The sequence below is a fragment of the Lagopus muta genome, chromosome Z (assembly GCF_023343835.1).
Source record: "Lagopus muta isolate bLagMut1 chromosome Z, bLagMut1 primary, whole genome shotgun sequence".
Lineage (NCBI taxonomy): Eukaryota > Metazoa > Chordata > Aves > Galliformes > Phasianidae > Lagopus > Lagopus muta.
Genome location: NC_064472.1, coordinates 3,234,320 through 3,255,771, shown reverse-complemented (window position 1 = coordinate 3,255,771; position 21,452 = coordinate 3,234,320). Strand labels below are relative to the sequence as shown.

General features: G+C 42.8%; 1 protein-coding gene across 1 annotated transcript; it reads left to right on the top strand.

Moving 5' to 3' along the window:
- Positions 1-5,607: 5,607 nt before the first annotated feature.
- Positions 5,608-21,157, top strand: LOC125686703 (urea transporter 2-like). Its single transcript, XM_048931028.1, has 9 exons — positions 5,608-5,756; positions 9,500-9,691; positions 13,462-13,651; positions 14,568-14,696; positions 16,365-16,557; positions 17,392-17,539; positions 18,878-19,012; positions 19,840-19,889; positions 20,888-21,157. The coding sequence occupies exons 2-9, from the start codon at positions 9,526-9,528 to the stop codon at positions 21,155-21,157; spliced, it is 1,281 nt and encodes a 426-aa protein (XP_048786985.1). The 5' UTR covers positions 5,608-5,756; positions 9,500-9,525.
- Positions 21,158-21,452: the final 295 nt, after the last annotated feature.

Below are 21,452 nucleotides of genomic sequence, written 5' to 3'. Positions count from 1 at the left end.
AACACATCTCACTCAGGCACCAGTGCTGCATTTCCACCTATTTGCCAATGAATAACTGTGTATGAACCGTGTCATGGCTTTGTCTCTGCTTCCCTATTCACACACATCCTAACTCCTATCAGTAATCTGGATAGTCATACATCTTTCTTCTGGATGAGGCATACATCAACCTAATCCTTATCCTGGCTCTCCAGCCTTTCTTCTTTGGACATCCAACCCGAACATACCCGAACATCTATAAATGAAACTTAGGAGGAAGCTTGGCTAAATGCTCTTCTTTCTGTCCCATCCCTTTCCTCACAAGCATCGGTGTTTCAGCTAAAATATATCCCTGCACAAATCTTAGTTCAATTCTTCCCCTGTATCATGGGCACTCATCCCACTCCCAGTAGGAGTCACTCCTATGGGCCCCAGCTCCCACCACGGCCAAGACACTGTTAAAAACACCCAAAGAACAATTTTCCTGGCATTTCTGCAAGGAGGGGGAAAATTTCCTTTACCTCCTCCACAAATCCCCCATTTAAAAGCTTTGCTGTGGCAGAGTTCCTGGATCACGTGCTCCACTCAAAGAAGAATTAAGATTAAACTAATTTGTGCATTTGTCATCTGACCCTTTCAGCCCTCAAATTCAATTTAAAAACTTCTTGTATTTCTGAGAGATAATACTCACCTCTAATTAGAAACATCGTTTAATCAGGTTTCATGTGCTTTCAGCCTTACAAGATCCTCTGTGTGTGAATGGAGCATCCTACTTCAACACAAATACATTGGCAACCAAAATATGCCAGAGACATCTTCTGATGGTGTGATTTGATGTCTCAGTTATACGAAATTGCAGTTCTCTCAGCAGAGTAACAAAGAACCAAACAGGGAAAAAGAAAAATGTGGCCACAAAGCAAAGAACTCCACAGAAATGTGGAAATCTCAGGAGACAGAAATTCTCTCCTGAAAATCTCTAATGCTATTCAGCCTGCAGTGCACCATTTCCCCATTTTGAAACCACAGTTCATTTTATTTGTAACTTGATATTACAGATGCATCACATTTTTTTAGAGGATTAAAGCAAAATGAAAAATTTTGAAAACGAAATAATCATAACTTGTATTCTTCTTGTTAGGGGCTTTATAAAAGGAGGGGTTTGGACACCCCATTTTTAAATTCCTCAGGCCTTCCCAAAATGCCAGCCTTTCTTGAAACACTGAGACTCCAGGTGGATATGCCTCATAACAAAGATACAGAGTATAGATTCAGTCACAACATAAGGAGGTGCAGACATGCGCTGATCCAGCAGCGCATACTTGCCTCCATCTGCTCTCAGTATACAACAACACAAACACAGAGCTGCTCCACTGGGGTTGATGGGTATGACCCTTCTCTCACTTATAGTAGTGTGATTCTATTAACTACCGAGGAATAAAACTCGAGATGAAAACCAGACAACATCCAGTAAACTCTGGACTTGAGTTGCTGCAATTTAAGGCAGACCATGGAGTGGTGCCAGGGTCTGCCAGGACCCTTGGCAGCTGCATTGCTGTTATCTGCAGCCCTTGCTCTTCTGCTTCCTCCATCTCAGGGCCTGATGCAATATCACTAACACTAAGGGAATCCTTCTGCTGAACTTTCAAAAGGTATAAGTCCACATTCCCAGGGCTCAAGTGCCATCCAACTGCCTCCCAAGCAGCAAGATGGCTGCGTGGGATTGGGTACAAAGCCTTCTATCCTGTAATGCGCCCTATTTTTCCATTTTATTCTATTTGATAAGTTCCAGTGCTGTGAGCAACCTGGGAAATTTGGTCTGTCATCTATGATCTTTGAAGTGTAAACTTCAGACTCATGCAAAACAGAGAGCAGAATTGATGTCTGTATTTCCAGGTGAGCAAAGCTGCAGACTTCAAAGGTTCGGTATTAGACTATGAAGCTTCTTAAAGACTGTCACCTGAGCTCCTCAAAAGCTGGCTGAAAGTGCACCCATACATCCTGATAAATGTATTCTTTGATCTGAGTGATAAAAACAACTGTTTTTCTACATGTAAACTCCTTTTTTGTAAATGTTTATGAACTGTGGGAAATTATGTCTCTGCCAGAATTTAAAATAGAGCGATTCAATGGGTTTGCTTTGCATTTACCATTCATTATGCTCACTAACATTGCAGGAATCCCAGGGGAGTTTTCAGGGAAGGTTTGCAGTGTTGTAGTTACCTGGGAAACACACAATAAATTGTTGCTATCTAAAAAAGAAAATCCCTGCTAACTTTCTATTAAACACTAAGAGATGTGAAGTATATGGAGAAATGTCTTTACAGTTACCCTGTTAAAATGCTGCATATTTTGTTTCAAGTTTTAACCAAATGTTGGCCAAGTGCTGGCACTTTTATTCATTGCGAGCACATTACAAACTGTGGTTTACCACACGTTGTTAAAGACAGTCCAGTGTTCAGCTGGACTGGCCCAGCAATATCAGCAACCATGCAATTGTTTCTGCAGTTAAAATATTTACAGGCAAAGTTTTGCTGGAGAGAAGTCTGATCCTTTCATGCTTGCCAAAAAAACAGCAGCACATTTCGCAGAGTTCTTTTGCCATTCCTACTGACTCGTGCAGGTGATCTGATGCCAGCAGAAATGTTTACAGGTGTAGCAACTAGCCACCTCTGGTCAGTTTATGTACAGCTTCTTAAAGATATATTCTGCACAAGCACCTTGAATTTCAGGCAGGTCAAAGATCACTTAGGCCCAATAGGTCAGTGGTGAAGACCTAGATCCTCCAACTCCAGCATGCCATTGATGTTCCAGGGTTCACCATACAGTGTCACGTAAGTAGGCACAGAGATATCACAAAAGCCATCTGTACCTCAGGCAGTCCTGCTGCTGAAGATCAGCCTGGAGAAGAGAAAGCTGCGAGGTGACCTCAATGTAGCCTTTCAGTACCTAAAAGGAGCCTATAAACAGGAGTGGAATCAACTCTTTACAAGATAGCAGCAGGACAAGGGAAAATGATTTTAAGTAGAGGGAGGGAAGATTGAGGTTGGATGTTTGGGGGAAGTTCTTTGCTATGAGAGTGGTGAAGTGCTGGAACAGCTGCCCAGAGAGGCTGTGGATGCCCCGTCCATCCCTGGAGGTGTTCAAGGCCAGGTTGGATGGGGCCCTGGGCAGCCTGGTTTAGTATTACATATGGAGGTTGGCAGCCTTGCATGCAGCAGGGAGGTTGGAGATTCATGATCCTTGAGGTCCCTTCCAACCCAAGCTGTTCTATGATTCTATGATTCTGTGACAGCTTAAGAAGTCATCATCACTCTTAACCACCATCAATTATATAGGGCAATGTCCTCATAGCTCAGCATTCAGGACAGAGCACAAAACTGCTCCAGCTTCACTGCAGCACAAAAAGACATCCTAAGACCACCTGGCACAGTGGCAAAACTAAATCTGTTTCTTCCACACTGAAATATCCTTAAAACATATTTCCTTCCTCACTCTTTCTTTCATTTTCATTGGTTGTAGCATCCCAGCCAGAAAAAAAGTATTCCCCCTTGAGACACCTAAGTTTTGTCCAGCCATATCCTGGGACTACTGGGTGACCCTGCTTGGGCAATGCGCTTTCATCAGATGTCCTCCAAAGATCTCTTCCAACCTCAATCAGTCTATATTTCCATGGTCCTTTAAAAATATTTATGGCAAAACTGAGTAAGCTTTACAGGTCAGCTGGGTGCAGAAATTAACATTTCCCCACTGGTGAGACAGAGCAATGACTGTTTCTGAGAGCAAAGCATTCAGTCAATGAGAAGGAGAAATACAGTGGGCTGCATCAAAGAGAAAGTTATTAAAATAGGGATACAAAAGGCAGGAATGACTGTCAAGACCAGAGAGACAGATGTGCTAAACTAGAAATGCTACAAAGGGAGATGAGATGAGATCTCTAGCTTCTTGGGTGAAAAATAAAATAGGGCTTAGAAAGAAAGACATCATACAAAAAATATCTGCAGGATTTAGAGTGATGACAGAGAGTAGAAGGCAAAAAGATGGGAATGGGAAGCTGTAGCGAGCCCAGCAGCACGACTTTTCCTGAGCACGGACCCATTCCTACTCGAGGTCAGACAGGATGGAAAACATCTCAGACCATCCCTATCAGTTTTCCAGCTAAAGCTCAGTGGGGCTGTCCCTTCCCTTCTAAGAAAAATCTGGCCCTGCTTAGGATCACATTTCTAAGGCCATCATCCCTTGAAAGAAGGCTGATCACAGCAAAATTGAGTTATGTTTGAAGGCAGGGCACAGATCCAACCTGCCATCCAGCTCCAGGTCCCTCTTCTAGTCCCTCCAAACCCACCTCCTTGTGCAATGTGGCCTCATCACATAGGCATTTAACACTGTGTAGCTTCACGCTGCAGTTTTCACCCTACCTTTAAATCAGTGTCATCACGATGTAAAATAATGGACCGAAAGCCTCGGTTAGCTAAATTTAAAAGTTGACCTGCTTGTTTTTCCTCTCTTTATGTTTATTTTCCTCGCCTGTTTCTTAAATTCATTCCTGAAACAAGCAGACCCTTTTTTGTTCCCACTCGCAAAGGATTTTTTAAAGAGAGGGAGGGAGAGACATAGACCCACAAAGCCAAAAAGAAACAGAGGATCCAAGTGGAGAGGTATGTGTTATTGGACAAGTGTTTAATTTATGAGACTTGGCCCGCAGAACAAGAGTTTGAATTGTACTTCAATAAGTGGAGCTCTTAGAATAAATGTGGCTTGTAAAGTTGTTTTACAGTCTGCTTTGCAGAGCAGCCAACACCTCATGGAAACCTTTGAAAAACATTCTGTTTAGAAGCGATGGTGTTTATATTTCATATTTTCTCTATTTGTTTTCCCCTCTGGTTTTATAACTGAAACCATATGCAAGAAACCAGCATTTTTGTGTCTTAAAATATCTACCTGGTCTAACTACTTTTATTATTAGGGGAAAAAAAGGAAAAAAAAAAAATACTGTGTTTCGAAAATTCTTTATACACTAGACACTGGATTCAAATCTTAACATATCCTTGTTTGATATCTCAAATTTCCCAAGTGACATTGGTATAGTCGCTTTGCTGAGATTCATCATCCCTCTCCCTCCACATATGCAGTGCAGCTGTTTGCACCTGAGCTGTCTGTCTTTCCCAAATGCTACAGAGTTTACAATATGATTCACCTGTACAGGACAGGAGAGTGTGAATCATGCTCTAGATCCATGTATTGACTAGCTAAAGGGAGACCAATTGAGCTGCTGAGGTAGAGACTTATGCTGGAAATCTCCATGGTTAGCAACACAAGCCCCACCTTAATCTCACTGTATCACTAAAGGGATGAGATAGGTGTCTCTGAAAGGGAGTTCACCTCTCCATATTGACTGTAGAAAAAGCAAAAAAAGTAAGGTTTTACATGGTTAAAGAGAGTCAGGAGGAGTTCCACTCTACTGGCATCATTTTGGAGCTCTGGAAGGCAGACCATCTTCCATAGTTACACATGCACATGTGTGTATTCGTACAAACCATGCACAAATGGTGCCACGGGCACTACTTACTCAGTATGCTAGGACAATCCATTGACTAAACTTCGTCCTTTTGTTTGGCAGATTAGGAGACACCACAGCAAAAGAGGGAAAAGAGGAAGCAGTAAAGGATTGCCTTGGAGAGAAGGAAAGTTATTGCATTTTATTCCATACAGAACCAGGAAAGAAAGATACAGAACGTCTACAAGACCACATCCTCAGATAAAAGCATCTAACCACAGATGTAAGAGTCATTTTACCCCATAAAACTATCCCAATAGCTAATTTTTTCATGGTGGTTGTGTTTGTACAGATATGACAGAACTGCTATGGAACATGGTTTTATTTAATGCCAGTGACAGGAAAAAAAATTACCCTACTATTTTGGGTTGATCTGTTTGTTGTTTATTATTATTATTATTATTACCATTGCTGCTGATTTGTTTTATTTAGGTGTCTTGGATAAGAACATAGGATTTCTGTGCCTGTCTTATCTACCTGGTCTGACTGTCTGGTAATTTTATCCTGATGGGCAGCTAAGCTCCACTGCGCTGCTCTCACTCTCTCTCCTCTAAGCTGAAAAAGGGCAGCTTTTGTGCTCTGTTTACAGAGGCCAGCTTTGCAACACAGCTGCTACCAAAACCTTGCCATGTAAACCCAACACAGTGTTTTGTACCTGCTCTCTGCAAGCGTGTTACATTCAACCTCATGGCTGTTCTGAAATGCCCTGCTTTCTCCGTTTATTTCCAGTGTCACGGACTGATCCCTGGTACAGCTTTGCTTAGTAAAGTCATTACAAGTCAGCCAAGCATTCTGTCACCATCCCAAAGTTTTGCCCTCTAGCTGTACAGTCTATTTCCTTTCCATTTCTTTATGGCTTCTGCTGTGAGCAACACGCCTTTACAAACTGCTTCTTTTCAAAAACCCTTGTGAGGCCACGTCCCTTGAAGTCAACACTTCTTTAGTCACCTCTATGCACTCAGCCCTCCCAGCTCCCCTACTGATTTCCTTTCATTTTGCACATCTTGGAGGCAGGTGATACTGTGGGATTCAAGCCAGAAAGGATTGACATTTCTAGCCTGGGTGACTGCCTACCCAAGCTAGAAAGCATGACAATGAAAGATTTGCATCCTGATGGTGGACACACAAATTCAGTACTTGTTTAGAGCCAGGATTTTCATTCAAATGGGAGAGTTTACAGCACCTGCTCACCATACCAGTGAAGAAGGAAAAACCAGTTGCTCAGGTTTGGTCTCAGCTGCCTTAGCGTAATGCTCATCTCCCTGCAATAATCAGAAATGAGCACACGATGTGCAGCTGAATCTCCAGGTACATCTTGATCAGAAGGAGGTTTCAAATAATATGGGTTACTCACCCCCCCTGGATCATGCACCCTTCCACTGTTCACAGCCACCTTGTACTATTATTTGTTTGCGGGTCTACAGAATATCTGCTGGCTTAATGAGGGTGCAATACCATGAATATTTTCTCCAGTAGAAAAGCCCATGTTTACTCTAGGAAGCTTAAAAATGCAAAGCTCTATGCTATCATTGTCCTGCACCCCAAAAGCATGGTAGAACAGCAGTCTGCTTGGGAATGAATAGACACAGGTAGGTCCAGAGATGAATCACAACTGCTAGGCATGACCTTACGGCCTGACAGATGCTCCTGAGAAGAGGGATGTCTTTTAAGGACAGTGATGAATCAGTGTTTGCTGACAAAAGGCCTTTTTCTCAAGGAATTCCCCATCAGCAGTAGGTGTGCCATAAGTGATTCAGGCTCTCGTTAGCCCTAATTAGCTAACTGTTCAAACGATTTCTCTATTATTCCTGGAGCCTGTAGCACGAAGCACATGTCTGCTGCTTGACAGGTGCTCAATGCAAAGTATGTTTTTCCAGGGTAAGTGTGCTGCAGGGATCACTGTGCCCATCACAGCCCTCTAGGACCTTCTCCATCCCTTTGGGCTGCACTGCTGCAAAGCCCTACAGCTCACTGCTGTGGCAGTGCGGATGATTTTAGTATCCTCCTATCTTTTTAGCACTGTTCCTTTTCCAAAAAATTTGGGAATTTCAGCCATCTCCTCCCAGGCTGCCTTCCCCTGTGAAGTGGATGAGCATGCTACCTTGCAAATAGAGGTTTAATTCCCCTCTGATATATAGAGAAATGAGAATCACATGACCAGAACTGGTTCCTAGCTCCTGAGCTTTGATGCAGATTGCAGGCATGTTGCAGATGGCCTGGTGATTTAAAGCACTGTCCTGGGACTGCAGATCCCTCTTCCATAAACATGATGGTTGACCTTGCAAAAATCTCCATGGCTGGAATTTCTCTCACCTAAAAATAGTCCTCAAAGTTCAGCAGCCAATCTCCCTCCGGCAATCTCCTGCCAGAGAGAGGCACCCCCTTATTCACATCTAATATAGGCATATGAGAAAAGTGACATGAATCACTCTCCTGAGGTACTAGCTTTCCTCTGCACTGATGGCAAAAGGCTCTCACATGACTGCTTTGCACTTAACCCCTAATAGTTAAATTATGTGAGAGAGGGAAAGAATTTTTAAAAACATCCAGGTCCCACATCTCAATTTCAGTGGGAATTAAGCAGTGCAGTCTTGTAAATCTGGACTTTATATGCTCTGCAGTGATGTTTCCCCTTTGTAAAAGCCAACTGTTTTTCGGATGGTGATGTTCAAAATGAACGTGAGATACTCAGGTGCTGAGAAGGCAGACACGACTTCTCAGTACTTATTCTCCCTGATGGTTACAGCTGCGCTTTGTTGTTGGTTATGGATGTTGTTCATAGCTAAGGGGCCACTAACTTTGCTTTACTGATGCATCTTGTGACTTGGAGATCCTAAAAGTTGCTCCATGTGCTTCTTATAATCCTCCTTACCCATGGGATCAAGCAAACAGTGCTGTTTTTTTACATATACATGTTGAATCTACAGCCCCAGGCTGAGGCTTGTGTTCAAAGGCCACTGCAAAGAGCTGTGCTGCCAGCAGAGAGAGCCAAAGCACAAGGAAGCAAGAACTGCAGGATGTATTTCCAGAGCTGCATGTAAATTTGTACTCCATGAAAGAAAACATCTTCTGGTGGTCAAGGATCCTCTTCTGAGAGCATCCAGAACCGTGGATACTTTTACCATCAGCCTGTCAGGCACAACAGCTTTGCTCCCAGCTAGGCGTCCCTTCTCATTCTACTCTTCTGGTGCAGGCTGTGCACTGACAGCCACCTGCCAAAACCCAGGCTTCCACCAGAAGGTGGGGCCCACATTCCACAAAACATGGGGCAAGCTCTTGGCAGTATCATCTGCTCTTGGTCAGCATCTAGAGACCCAGACACACTGCTCCAAAATGATCAGAGCAAACTGGTCAGAATCTTTGCAGATGTCATCTACAGTGTAACTCCCTGGGGTGCAAAGCAGTGTGTTTTCTCTGAAGGGTTTATGTCTTAATGATCTTCTTAATGATCTGCTGTAGTACTTTGGAATTTTATAAACAAATAGTCCTGCCTGTATATTCATCTGCTTATTAAAGAGCCCACAGCCCTGAGCCAAGGGGCTCATCTTCGCTCAGAGCCACATCTGGACGCCAATTTCTGAGCAAGGCTTTGATGCTACCTCAGTTTGCTTTTGGTGGTCTATGAAAAGCAGATGTGGAATGAGGATCCCTGGCTAGGATCCTGCAAGGCACACAAACCATGTCCAGTTTGCCCACTGCAGCTCTGCGCCACAACTCCATATCAGTATTAGATCATTTTATGGTCATCATCCCCAAAAGAAGAAAACTAGAGCAAGTTCTAGATGGAAGATTACATTGCTCTCATGGCAGCTCGTACCGTCCTCAGCAGTGGCTCAGGCAGGTGTCTAATCCACGAAACCTCCCTTATTTAAAAAATGATGTCACTGTGGGTCTCTAAACTACAGCAGAAGGTTGCCAGAGCACAAAACAAGAGGTTTACTAACACGTGGATTTTGTGATTTACAGTTTCCTCTTCTCACTACTCAAAAAAGATGGATCTTGGAGAAATTGTTGTGGCTGAAAGTCCGGCTGAGAGGAACCTATGTGCAGAGAAGCAGCCAAGAAGCCAGGACGTGCTGGGGAGAAGTGGAAAACAAATGCCCCAAGTTATCAAGTATCTCACAGGAGAAATGAAAGAATATGGAGAGTGGATGAAAAGTAAGCACAGGGGTATGCTGGGGCTCTCTGGAGGAGCACGCTGGGAACATATACATCACCAACTATACATCCTGGTCCACAAGACCACTTCACCTTCTAAGACATAACAGAGAAGGCATGGCCTGAACTCAGTATGAACTTCTGGTGCTTTAGCCCAAATTGTGTTGTTCTTGAGAAAGAAACTTCACTGCCATTACCATGGCTGCACAAATAATTCAGCACAGGCAAAAGATGTCTTTTACACTTAATCAGTTATGTCATTAACATCATGTTCCTCATAGCAATGCCCAGAATCACACGTCAGAGCTGAGGATTTGGACTTGTCTGTAAGTGTCTTGGATCAGTAGCCATCTCCCTGTCCATGTGTGGGCTGGCAATGGGGACTTGACTTCTGACTGTACAGGCAAAGGCTTTGTATTTACCAGCCTTTGGGGAGTAATAAGCACCATGAGTGTTACGTTCCTATAAAGTACAAAGCAAGTACTGATCTCAAAGGTTTACTGTCCAGGCAGGAACAATACATCAGCAGATGTTCTGTGTTACCCTGAATTATTATGGGGTTTGAGCTTTGAGAGGCTATGCAAAATTGTGGCTCCTCTGTCAGGGCAAGGTTCGTTAGCAGCACGGCTCCAACCAAGGGAGAGATGTAAGAGGAGGTGAGCTGAGTTACCTCCATTCAGGGAGCTCAGGAGAATGGCAGTTTCATAGAATCATAAATCACTGATGTTGAAAAGACCACTGAGATCATCTAGCCCAACCATCAACCCATGCCTGTGAACGCTCAAGACCATTTCATTCAGTGCAGCATTCACCCTTCTTCAAAACCTGGGGATAGTGACTCCACCAGCTCACTGGGCAACCTGTTCCCTGTGGACCCAGATTGGTTCCTTAGCAAAAAGGAATGTCTCCTCTTGCTTTTTGTTAACTCCTTGCTACCTCTAGCTTGATAGACAGCTTTTATTACTTGGTGTCCTGAAAATCTTCCTGCCCCTGCATGTTCATGATATTTGAATATAGTTAAAACTAGTGCCTAAACCCAAAAGCATTGCTGACATGCTTCATAGCTCAATACCAAGCATTAGTAAAAATTATCTCTAATTAGTCCAATCATTTTTCTCTAAAGAAGACACTCCCTGGTTGTAACCTCCTGGATCAACAGCAACATACTTCTAAAGGGATGCATGTGCAGTCACCCCTTAAGATACCCTGCAGCCTTTTGGGATGTCTCTCCTGGGGATGCTGAATAGATGCAGAGTTGTGTCGGTCCCTTGAGAGTTCCTCTTTTTTGAGCTACCTCTATCACAAAGCAGAACTTAAGACCCAACTGTAAATAAACAGAGAAGGGAAGTGGAAAAGAAGGGGGTGGTAGGAAGCTGTTACGAATAAGACATTGCCCAGATTCAAGAAGCAGCCTGGCACTTCACTCTGTGTCTAATTAACAGTATCAACTGAGTAACTGAATTAATTTCAAATATTTAAGAAAACGAAAGGCACGGGCAGAGTTTCTTTTTCATATTCTTACACTGTGTTTAATAACACACACTATTACAGTGCCATTTCCACTTTGTCCTCAAGCCAATTTGCACAAGGGTCGGGAACACAGCTACTGCAGTGCTGCAAAACCCTCTTCTGTACATGGACTACTGCACAGAGGTGCCCTCAGACAACCTCATAAACCTCAAGTGGAGTGGGTTAGAAGGTGGGAACTGGGGGAGCAATGTTCCTCCTGCTGTAAGAAAATCTCAAGCTCACAACCACTTGAGGAACCTGACTATAATTCTATGGGTCCTAACAAGATATATCCCAGAGTTCTGAGGGAACTGGCCAGTGCAAACACCAAGTCACTCTCAATGATATTTCAAAATTCATGACAGTCCAGTGAAGTCCCTGGTGACTGGAAAAAAACCAAAGGTAATATTGTGCCCTTTTTTAAGAAAGGTAGAAAAGAGAACCCAGGGACCTACTGATGAGCAAATCCTCCTGGAAGCTATGCTAAGGCACATGGAAAGGAAGGAAGTGATACAGGATAACCATAATGGCTTCACCAGGGGCAATATCTGCCTGAGCAATGTGGTGGCCTTCTGTGGTGGCATAATTGCATCAATGGACAAGGGAAGAGCCACTGATGTCATCTGTCTGGACTTCAGCAAGGCTTTTGACATGCTCCCCCATAACATTTTCTTCAAATTGGAAAGACGTGGATTTGATGGATGGACTACCTGCAGAGTATTGGTCAGTGGTTCAATGCCAGATGATGGCTGGTGTCCCCTAGGGGTCAGGATTGGGCCCAGTGCTCTTTAATCTTTATGTCAATGACATTGACGTTGGGACTAAATGTAAGTTTTCAGGTGACACTGAGCTGTGTGGTGCAGTTGACATGCCTGAGGGGACTGGATGCCATCCAGAGACCTAGACAGTCTCGAGTAGAGGGTGAACACAGGAGAACCTCATGATGTTCAGCAAAGACAAGCAGTTCTTGCACCAGGGCTACGGCAACCTCCACTATCAGTACAAGCTGGAGGATTGGGGTCAGCCATGCTGAAAAGAACTTGTGGGTACTGGTGGATGGCAAAATGGATCTGAGAGTGATGAGGTCTTCCTTGAGCCTTCTCTTCTCCAGACTAAACATTTCTGGCTCTTTCAGCCACTCTTTGTAAGACTTGTGTTCCAGACATTTCTCCATCTTCACTGACTTTCCTTGAACATGCTCCATCATCTCAGTGTCTTACTAGTAGTGAGGAGCCCAGAAATGAACATACCAGTTGAGGTTCAGCCCCACTAGTGCCACATGCAGATATACAATCACTTCCCTGATGCTGGTGACTATATTATTATAAGCCAGGATTCCACTGACCTTCTTGGCCACCTTGGAACAGTGCTGGCTCGTATTAAGACATCTGTTGACTAGCATCTACAGATCATTTTTGGCCACACAGCTTTCCAGCCACTCTGCCCCAAGCCCATGGTGTCACATGGGCTTGCCCTAACTGGAGTACAGGACCAGGCACTTTATCTGGTTTGTACAAATGGTCTCAGCTCATCAATGCAGCCTATTCAGTTCTCTCCAAAGAGCCTTCCTACCCTCAGACAGATCAGCACTTCCTCTCAGCTTGGTGTCATTTGCAAGCTTACTGAGAGTGTAATCAAACCCCTCATCCAGACCATGAATAAAGATATTACACAGGACTGTCCACCACATCCTGAGTCTGAACATTACACTATGATGCAAGCAAGCATGCAAATTCCTGCTACCTCATATATCTGAGCACTGAGCCACCTCTGCTATGGGGACCTGCATCACACCCTGTCTCAACAGAATTTTACCACCTGACTTTTCCATGTTCTGGGTCACCAGCTTTCTCCATAAAACAGCAGAAGTGTTTCTTTTATATTTCCTTATCCAAACAAAAACTAGTTTCAGTCTTTGCCTCTGTCCCTCTCTGCATCTGAATTATGCACAGAAACGGGTCTATCTCCTTGTTAAATTTATAGCAGAATCTTCTGCAAAGACTTTTTTTTTAACCATCATAAATAAACCATTTTTTATTAATCCCTCCACAGACTCTATAGCAGTGCCCAGTCCCTGTTATTTCAAGTGCCAGATGCAAAAATATGCTCAGACAGCAATAAATCAGAGCCTGTTTTTATAGTCCTGTTGATACATCACCTCTATTCTGTGGCAAGAAAACAACTGTCAAGCTGAGTGTGCTTTGAAGGAGTCCCAGTGAAATGGTGCCTTATCACCAACATTTTTATTTTATCTCTGTCAGATAAACCCCTCATGTTTCAGCTGGTGGACTGGATCTTGCGAGGCACCTCTCAAGTGATGTTTGTCAACAACCCTCTCAGCGGGCTCATCATTTTAGTGGGGCTTTTCATCCAGAAGCCATGGTGGCTGCTGACGGGCTGTGTTGGAACTGTCACATCAACGTTAATTGCTCTGGCTCTCAGTCAGGAGAGGTATGTGGGATCTTTGAGATGATCATTATGATATCAGGAGCATGCTGATAGGTTGTAGTCCTGTTTTCAACCCTATTAGAGCCAGCAGACCCACTTTCCCCACTTGACTTGGAGGAAGTCAGGTAAGGACAGAGCTGTGGTTCAGGAGGTGGATAGTTGGCCACCACTGTGAGAATAATGTCACCTAACGCAAGTCCTGTTCTCTCCCTGATAGCCATTATGTTTTGCTATCACCACACCCATACAATTTGGATCACACAGAGCTTTCTGGATCATCATTCTTTACCAGAGGACTGAAACACCTCTCCTATGAGGAAAGGTTGAGGGAACTGGGATTGTTTAGCTTGGAGAAGAGAAAGCTCCATGGACGCCTCATTGGGGTCTTCCAGTACTTGAAGGAAGCGTATAAACAGGAGGGGGAACGGCTGTTTGTGAGGGTGGATGGTGGTAGAACAAGGGAGAATGGATTTAAACTGAGACAAGGGACGTTTAATTAAGTATTAAGAGGAAGTTTTTCACACAGAGTGGGGTGAGGCACTGGAACAGGTTGTCCAAGGAGGTTGTGCATGCCCCATCCCTGGAGGCATTCAAGGCCAGGCTGGATGTGGCTCTGGGCAGCCTGGTCTGCTGGTTGGTGACCCTGCAAGTAGCAGGGGAGTTGAAACTAGATGATCATTGCGGTCCTTTTCAACCCAGGCCATTCTATGATTCTATGATTCTAATAATAGTTTAAAAAATCATGCATTCCACAGACCTCTGCAATGAAAGTTGGCAACTACCTCACTGCTTTTTCCATCCTGCCTCTACACTCCCTTCACCAGGACCAGGATATTTTCAAGTTGCATTTCAGCAAGTCTCTGTGGCAGATCACCTCCTGCACAGCTTGCTGCTTTGCAAACATTTCTTTGTGTCACAGATCAGCCATTTCATCAGGGCTGCACGGCTATAATGGGATCCTGGTGGGAGTGCTCATGGCTGTCTACTCGGATAAGGGAGATTACTACTGGTGGCTTCTTACCCCTGTGGCAGTTATATCCATGGCCTGGTAAGTGTCACGTCTCTCTTAGAGACAATTCTCAAAGAATGAGGAATTCTGCTATATGAATATTGTACACATTACAAGTCTTGTCTGCACAGTGCCCTACATCAGTAGCTCCAGACAAGGTAGCATTGGAGAAAGCTCTTTATTGAATAAAACACACTGGCAGGAAGTCAAGTGAAACAACAAAATCAATCATACCTGAAGGACAAAGCAACCCTACTTCAGTGCACATTTATGGACCTCATCAGATTGCACTGGGGTGGATGTCACTGTGCCCAGCACTCCTATGATGCTCCCTTACCCAGGTGCTGAACTGACCTGAAGCTCCTTCTTCAGGCTGAATTCCACCTTCCCATCTCAGATGTGCGACCAGTCACGAATCAAATTTTTCCCTACAACTAGTTCCAAAAGCTATACAGCATCCTTTCAGGACTATATTTACCATTTCTACATACAGACCTTAACAGCACTGCAGAATCTATTTAACAGCCTCAACAGAAATTAATTCAAAAGCCAGATTTTAATCACCATCAGTGACAAGATACAAATCATGACTGCATTTCACTGCTTTTGAAATCAGATTTTTCAATATTTTATTTCACTAGTCACTGCCGGCGAAGGTCATTCTGAGACACTCTTTCAAAATCCAGAACATGTTGCAAGAATGTTTAGTCTGTCTTGTCTGCCAGAATTCCCTGAGGCTTTTTATTCAAACATTTCCCTGTTTTTCTAGTTCGCAGGGCTCGAGGGTAGAGCTGAAAGGTTTTAAAATTAGACTTTTCAGAGATTCTCTCTTTCAACCAGTAGCTTGAATCTCAGCTTTAGAAGTCGGAATTTCTTTAATTGTTTCTTTTTTTCCTAACAAGATGTATAGCTGGCAGAAGCTTTGTATTTCAACACAGAAACTGGGACACTGTTTTCACTGAAGTGGTGGGTATTTTCTACAGCAATGAGCAAGGAAGCCTTTAAACTGCTCTCGAAACCAAATTCATCATAAAAGAATAGGCTTTATCTGAGAAAACAAAAGCAGAACAAAGCATTTTTTTCCATTGATAATATCTTCACAACAGGACACAAGAAGTTGCTTTTGAAATCCCAAATAATTGGTTTCTTTTGTTTTCCGGTTTGTTTTGCTGTTTTATTTTGTTTTGCTTTAGATTAGAACCAGTCTGATGTTCTTCTGGGACTTGAATCCAGCTTCTTGAAGAGTTCAGGTCTTTAAGTTGTATTTCTGTAGGCTGCGCAATGCCTACTGCAACTCTGAAGCTAACTGTAAGGGTGGCTCAGCCCGGTTGCATCATCAGAGTTCAGATAAAACCATCAAAATACAGCCAATTTCCATCAAGTACATGACCTTCACTCTCATTCACATATTTTCTGGGCCCCATTTAACCAAAAAAGACCAAAAAGTAACTTATGTGGTGAGAAGACTCCTCAACTATATGCTTACATCCACTAATGAGTGTGATAGTTGCTGTAAAAGGGCAGACAGCATTCTCTAACTATTGGACAGATGCAATCTGCTATGCGAAGGAATTCACTGCCTAGTGTTTCCAAAGGAATACCACTGGCATCCACTTTCCAGAGCTTATGACCAAAATGGTAGGATGAATCACTATTGTAAATATGATGAACAAGCTGTACTTGTTTCTCTTTTCCTTTCATTCTTAGTCCAGTCCTGTCCAGTGCTTTGGGATCTATTTTCAGTAGATGGGACCTTCCTGTACTCACTCTGCCCTTCAATACTGCGGTGACTTTGTACTTGGCAGCCACAGGACACTACAACCTTTTTTTTCCTACAACCCTCATCAAGCCTGTAGCATCGGTGCCCAATATCACCTGGTCTGCAATCAATGTGCCTCTGGTAAGCTTCACCCCAACACGTTTATGTTGTTTCATTGAAAATGTGAGCATGAAGACATTTATCTCTGGGTAGCAATTTCTCATATGCCCATTCTGAGCAGCATCCATTTGCAGAAATAAATGGCTTAGTTCATTTCATACAAGAGAGTGTCACATAGGCTCCAGGGGCAGTCCTGGCTAATCCAGCAGAGAAACTGATCAGATCTCAGAGATCCTGAACCTCTCACTCCATCCAAAGTTAGATTGCCTATAAACATGCCACAGCTGCTGTTATCACACGAGTATATCCAAATATGCACACTCACTGTCCAAATGTGGTCAACAGGATGTCAGCAGGACTGTCAATGAAAACATGAAAAGAGGGAAGAAACATCATGATCTCACAGGGGCAGAAATTAATTTACACTCATTCTCCTCTGGCCAGCTTTAGCACTGGAAATTGTCTTGTTACATCCACACACTCAAAGAAACGTTAAGAGGAACAGATATGCTTCATCTTATATTAAAATCTCAAATCAGCCCCAATACAGGATTACTGCTTAGGAGAGTAACAGTTTTTCTCCTTCACTAAAGTCATTTACAACAAAACCACAACAAACACAAGCTGATCATATTACCCCAGAACAAATAAAAGCCCATATTGGACTGATGAAATTCAGACCAAACAAGAAACTAACTCTGGACTGAAGGACATAAGAACCTGTGTTCACTCAATAGACCTTCTCAGAGCCAGGGTTGTCACCTTTCCTTTCTAATCAATACTTTGGACAAAATAACTGTTGTGTCCTCCACTCAGAGCTACAATAACATGTCCCCTCTCTACTGGCCATTGCAGCTCTTGCAGTCCATCCCAGTTGGTGTTGGTCAAGTGTACGGCTGTGAAAACCCCTGGACTGGAGGCATCTTCCTTGTTGCTTTATTCATCTCTTCCCCACTTATTTGCTTACATGCTGCAATTGGATCTACAGTTGGAATGCTTGCAGGTAAGAAATATTCACCAACATTATCTCAATTAAGAAAATACACTGATCCAAGCCAATATGAGATTCTGTCCAGGATTTACAGTTGCATGGGATAAGGGAATGCACTCCTGTTTTTGAAGGTGTCTTTGAATTTTAAAGGTCTTAATTTTAAAGGTCACTCAGCATGGTGAAGGGAAGAACAGAAGCAGGTTTTCTACAAGCTCTAAATTTGGAACTAAATTTGTAACTCTGGCAGGTAGTTTGTTCCATCTTGCTTAACCCACTGCCACTGGATGAACAGAGAGCACAGCCTCACTCCACTAACCAGAGAAACAATCCTAATTTAACAAAGATGAATGTGACCCCCGAATACAAACAACACCAGTGCCATTTATGTGAGCAAATTTAATGAAAAATATGGTAAAATTAGCATAGTCTGAGGCAACTACAAAGGCTGACAAAGGTTCAGACGTCCAACACAAAGTTCTGATTTGCGCTCTGAAGTGCTTTTTACAAGATGTGACCCGCCCTGAGTTTGTGTTTTAAAGAAAATGATCCATAATTTATATGGTTAAAAACATTTGACAAGTTTCACGCAGGTCTGACATTTAACTAGAAGAGAAGGGTCTGGAGAAAATATGTGGAAATATAAGCAAGGTGATGAGAGACAGGAGACAGCTGAGGACATTACAGCAGGAAAAGTATTGCCCCTAAGAATAAGGTGTCTTGTGCAATACATAAGATGATGCTGTTTTTAGTGATAGTCCCAATACATATGGGAAGTCCTGCAGAAGTACTTAGGATGTCAGGCTTTTTTTGCAAAACCTCAGCTCCCGTCCCATTGGAAGATTTCCACAGCAGTGATGGAGGGACCAGAACACATTTAGCATTTTGGCAAATCTTAGCATTTTAGCCATGAGGAAGAGATGGAAAATTATGCTTACTCCTACCAAAACTGTGCCTCCAATACTCAGGACATGAGAACATGTGAGATTTAAACAACACACATGACCACAGCTTTCTGCAAGGAAGAAACCCAAGTGAGAAAGCCTTCATGCACTCTGGCTGAATCTCCCATCCAGATATCCTAGGGACTCGCTCGAGCAAATATGGGGCGTAAGTAGGAAATTTTACCTGAAGAAGCATTTGACACTGAACCACTGCTGTTCTATCACAGCTCCAAAATAATGAGTTCCTTTAGAGTTCACCCTTTTTCTGCAAATGAACGCTGTGCAAGTGTGAGCGCTGTAAATTTGGCTGGATATCATAGGGAAGAGACTGAATTTCCAACAGGTAAGATTTACTTCCTGCAAATACTTCCCATAGCTGACCTCAGCCCCCTGTTTTTTTGTCTTGTAGCACTGAGTATTGCAGCACCATTTGACAGCATCTACCTTGGCTTACACAATTACAATTGCGCTCTCGCATGCATTGCAATTGGAGGCATGTTCTATGCCCTGACCTGGCAGACTCATTTGCTGGCCCTTGCTTGTGGTATGTATCTTATATGGTAAGGGAAGCAAAAAATTTTTGCATCTATGCAGTACATGAGCAGTACAGGACAACTCTGAATCAATTTTGGGATTCTGATTTTCCAAGAGTTACTTCTGTCATGGCATCAGATTTGAGCTTGGAGGTGCAAACCACAAAGGCAGAAGTAAAGGCTTCTAGATAACAAGTCTTCTGATAAAGAGAAACATCTAGAAACAGTGGAAGGAGTATTTGTAAGGAGACAAGCTATGCCATGAACAGAAGTTTAACAAATTATCCACTCAGGAGATTCATAGAAGCCATTCAAAAATTGTAATTATCCTCAGAGGATTTGCTTCACAGGATGAGAGCTGTTGTACAAGTTCAGTTTAAAATCCATTTAGCCAAAGACACCCACTTCCAGCAAAAGCCAAAAACAGATAATACAGGAAGTTTAAGAACAGTGTACAGTGTAGAAATTCCTAATGAAGGTTAACCCAGCCTCCAGCCATTTGTCATGTTTGATTTGAACATCCCTTCTCAGTTGCTCAGGGATCCCCACAACGCACAGGTCAAGTTGTGTAAATGGATAAGGAAATACTACCATCACCAGCTCTTGGCAAAACCATTTTCTTTCACCATCCACCGTTACAGAGCAGATAAGACCAATTGTAGACCACACGGCCAGACACAACATTGGAGCATATTAACCAACAGTTGAATTCTAACATTAATCATATAAGATGAAATGATTTACTGTGCATTTGGATATTTTTATTATTTCTGATAATTTCCTTGGAAAGCTGAGCTATTCTTTGACAATCCTGAACTCTTTGGTCTTCTTTTGTCAGCATTGTTTTGTGCCTACTCTGGAGCAGCTCTTACTAATGCACTATCTGTGGTAAGTTTAAATATTTTGTGAGCTTTGTTTTGTGAACTGTGTTCTGATTTGCTCATGATATAATGCTGAGGAAATGCTCCAAAATTCTCCATCTTCTGACAGTACCAAAATGAGAGTGCTGCAGCCAGCAGCATTTCTTATAGATGGTGCATCAGCTGGACCGTGCACCTGCAAACTCCACAGTTGACAATATGACTTCAAAAACCTCTGGAGCATATAATCCAGAATGGGAATTTGCACATAGATGTGCAAGTGCTTATGGTTTGAGATGCAATATTAAGCTGCAGCCAACATTTTAAAATGAATCCCAGTGGTCTAAAATTTTCTTTGCTTTTCCTACTCTGCCCTCAAATTTTTGACTCAAGTTTGGTCTGGAAATGAGAACTATAATTATTTAAGAGTAAAGAAAAAAAAAAAAAAAAAAAAAAAGGCCATTGCTGTCTTAAATACAGAATCATTGTATCTGGGCAATTCAAGAAAGAAAAGAAGCTAGAAGTGCCAGGCTTTGTTTCTTCAAGATCTGAGAGAATAAAGCAAACCCACATTTTAATAAAATTGATTTAGTAACTTACAATGATTAAAAAAAAAAAAAAAAAAAAAAAAAGTAGAACTAACAGCTTAAATGCATTAAATATACTCATGTGGCATTCTCTTAATATCATGTAGGCCTATGCAAAAGGCTGCTTTAAGCACACCTTTTGTTTTGGATATGGATTAGGGAAGAGGACAACTGGTTCTTCTCCCTGTAATCTTGGTTTCAGCATGCTGCAGGACAGGTGAGCCGTCTGGGTCCCAGAGCAGGACTGTTGGGCAGATGCAATGCCAGTAATTCATGGGCACTGAGGACTGAAGGTGTGTGAACAGTATTCTCAGAACAAGTTTTACAGAACCACAAGGGTAGGATTTTGGTCATTTCTTAGACAGTTGAAATGTCTACATGTGAGCTGGGTGCAAAAGAGGTTCCAAAACACACCTATCTGTCCACCTTCCTCTCCCAGCTTGGACTACCACTCTGTACCTGGCCTTTTTGCTTCTCGGCGCTTCTCTTTTTGCTGTTAACCTCAGACAACCCGAACATCTACAAAATCCCCCTCTGCAAAGTCACCTACCCGGAAGCAAACAGGATCTACTATCTGAGAATGAAGAGAAGAGCATCAGAAAGCAGAAGAGAAGAGCAGAAGCGAAAGGAGCAGGAACCTTCTGGCGACTCAAGAATAAGCACAGGTGGCACTCCCTTGTGCACCCCCAAAAACAGTCACAATCACTGATTTCAAATGCCCAGGAGTTAGCAGTTCCTGAGCAGTTGGTTGGATGCAGCAAATATCACCTTCAGCAGCAGCCTGTAAGCCAGGGATTCAGCACTGCCCTTTCTGGATGAAATACAATTTGCCCTTGAGGCAAGCTTTCCAAAAAGCACTCAGGTAACATAATAATGGCTGTCTTATCAATCCACATGTTGTTAACTTGAAAGCCACCCCTTATCAACAATAATTATAGGAATAGGCAGAAGAACATAAACACTGACAAGGAGCTGTATTTAATTTTAGATGTGTAATTTAACAA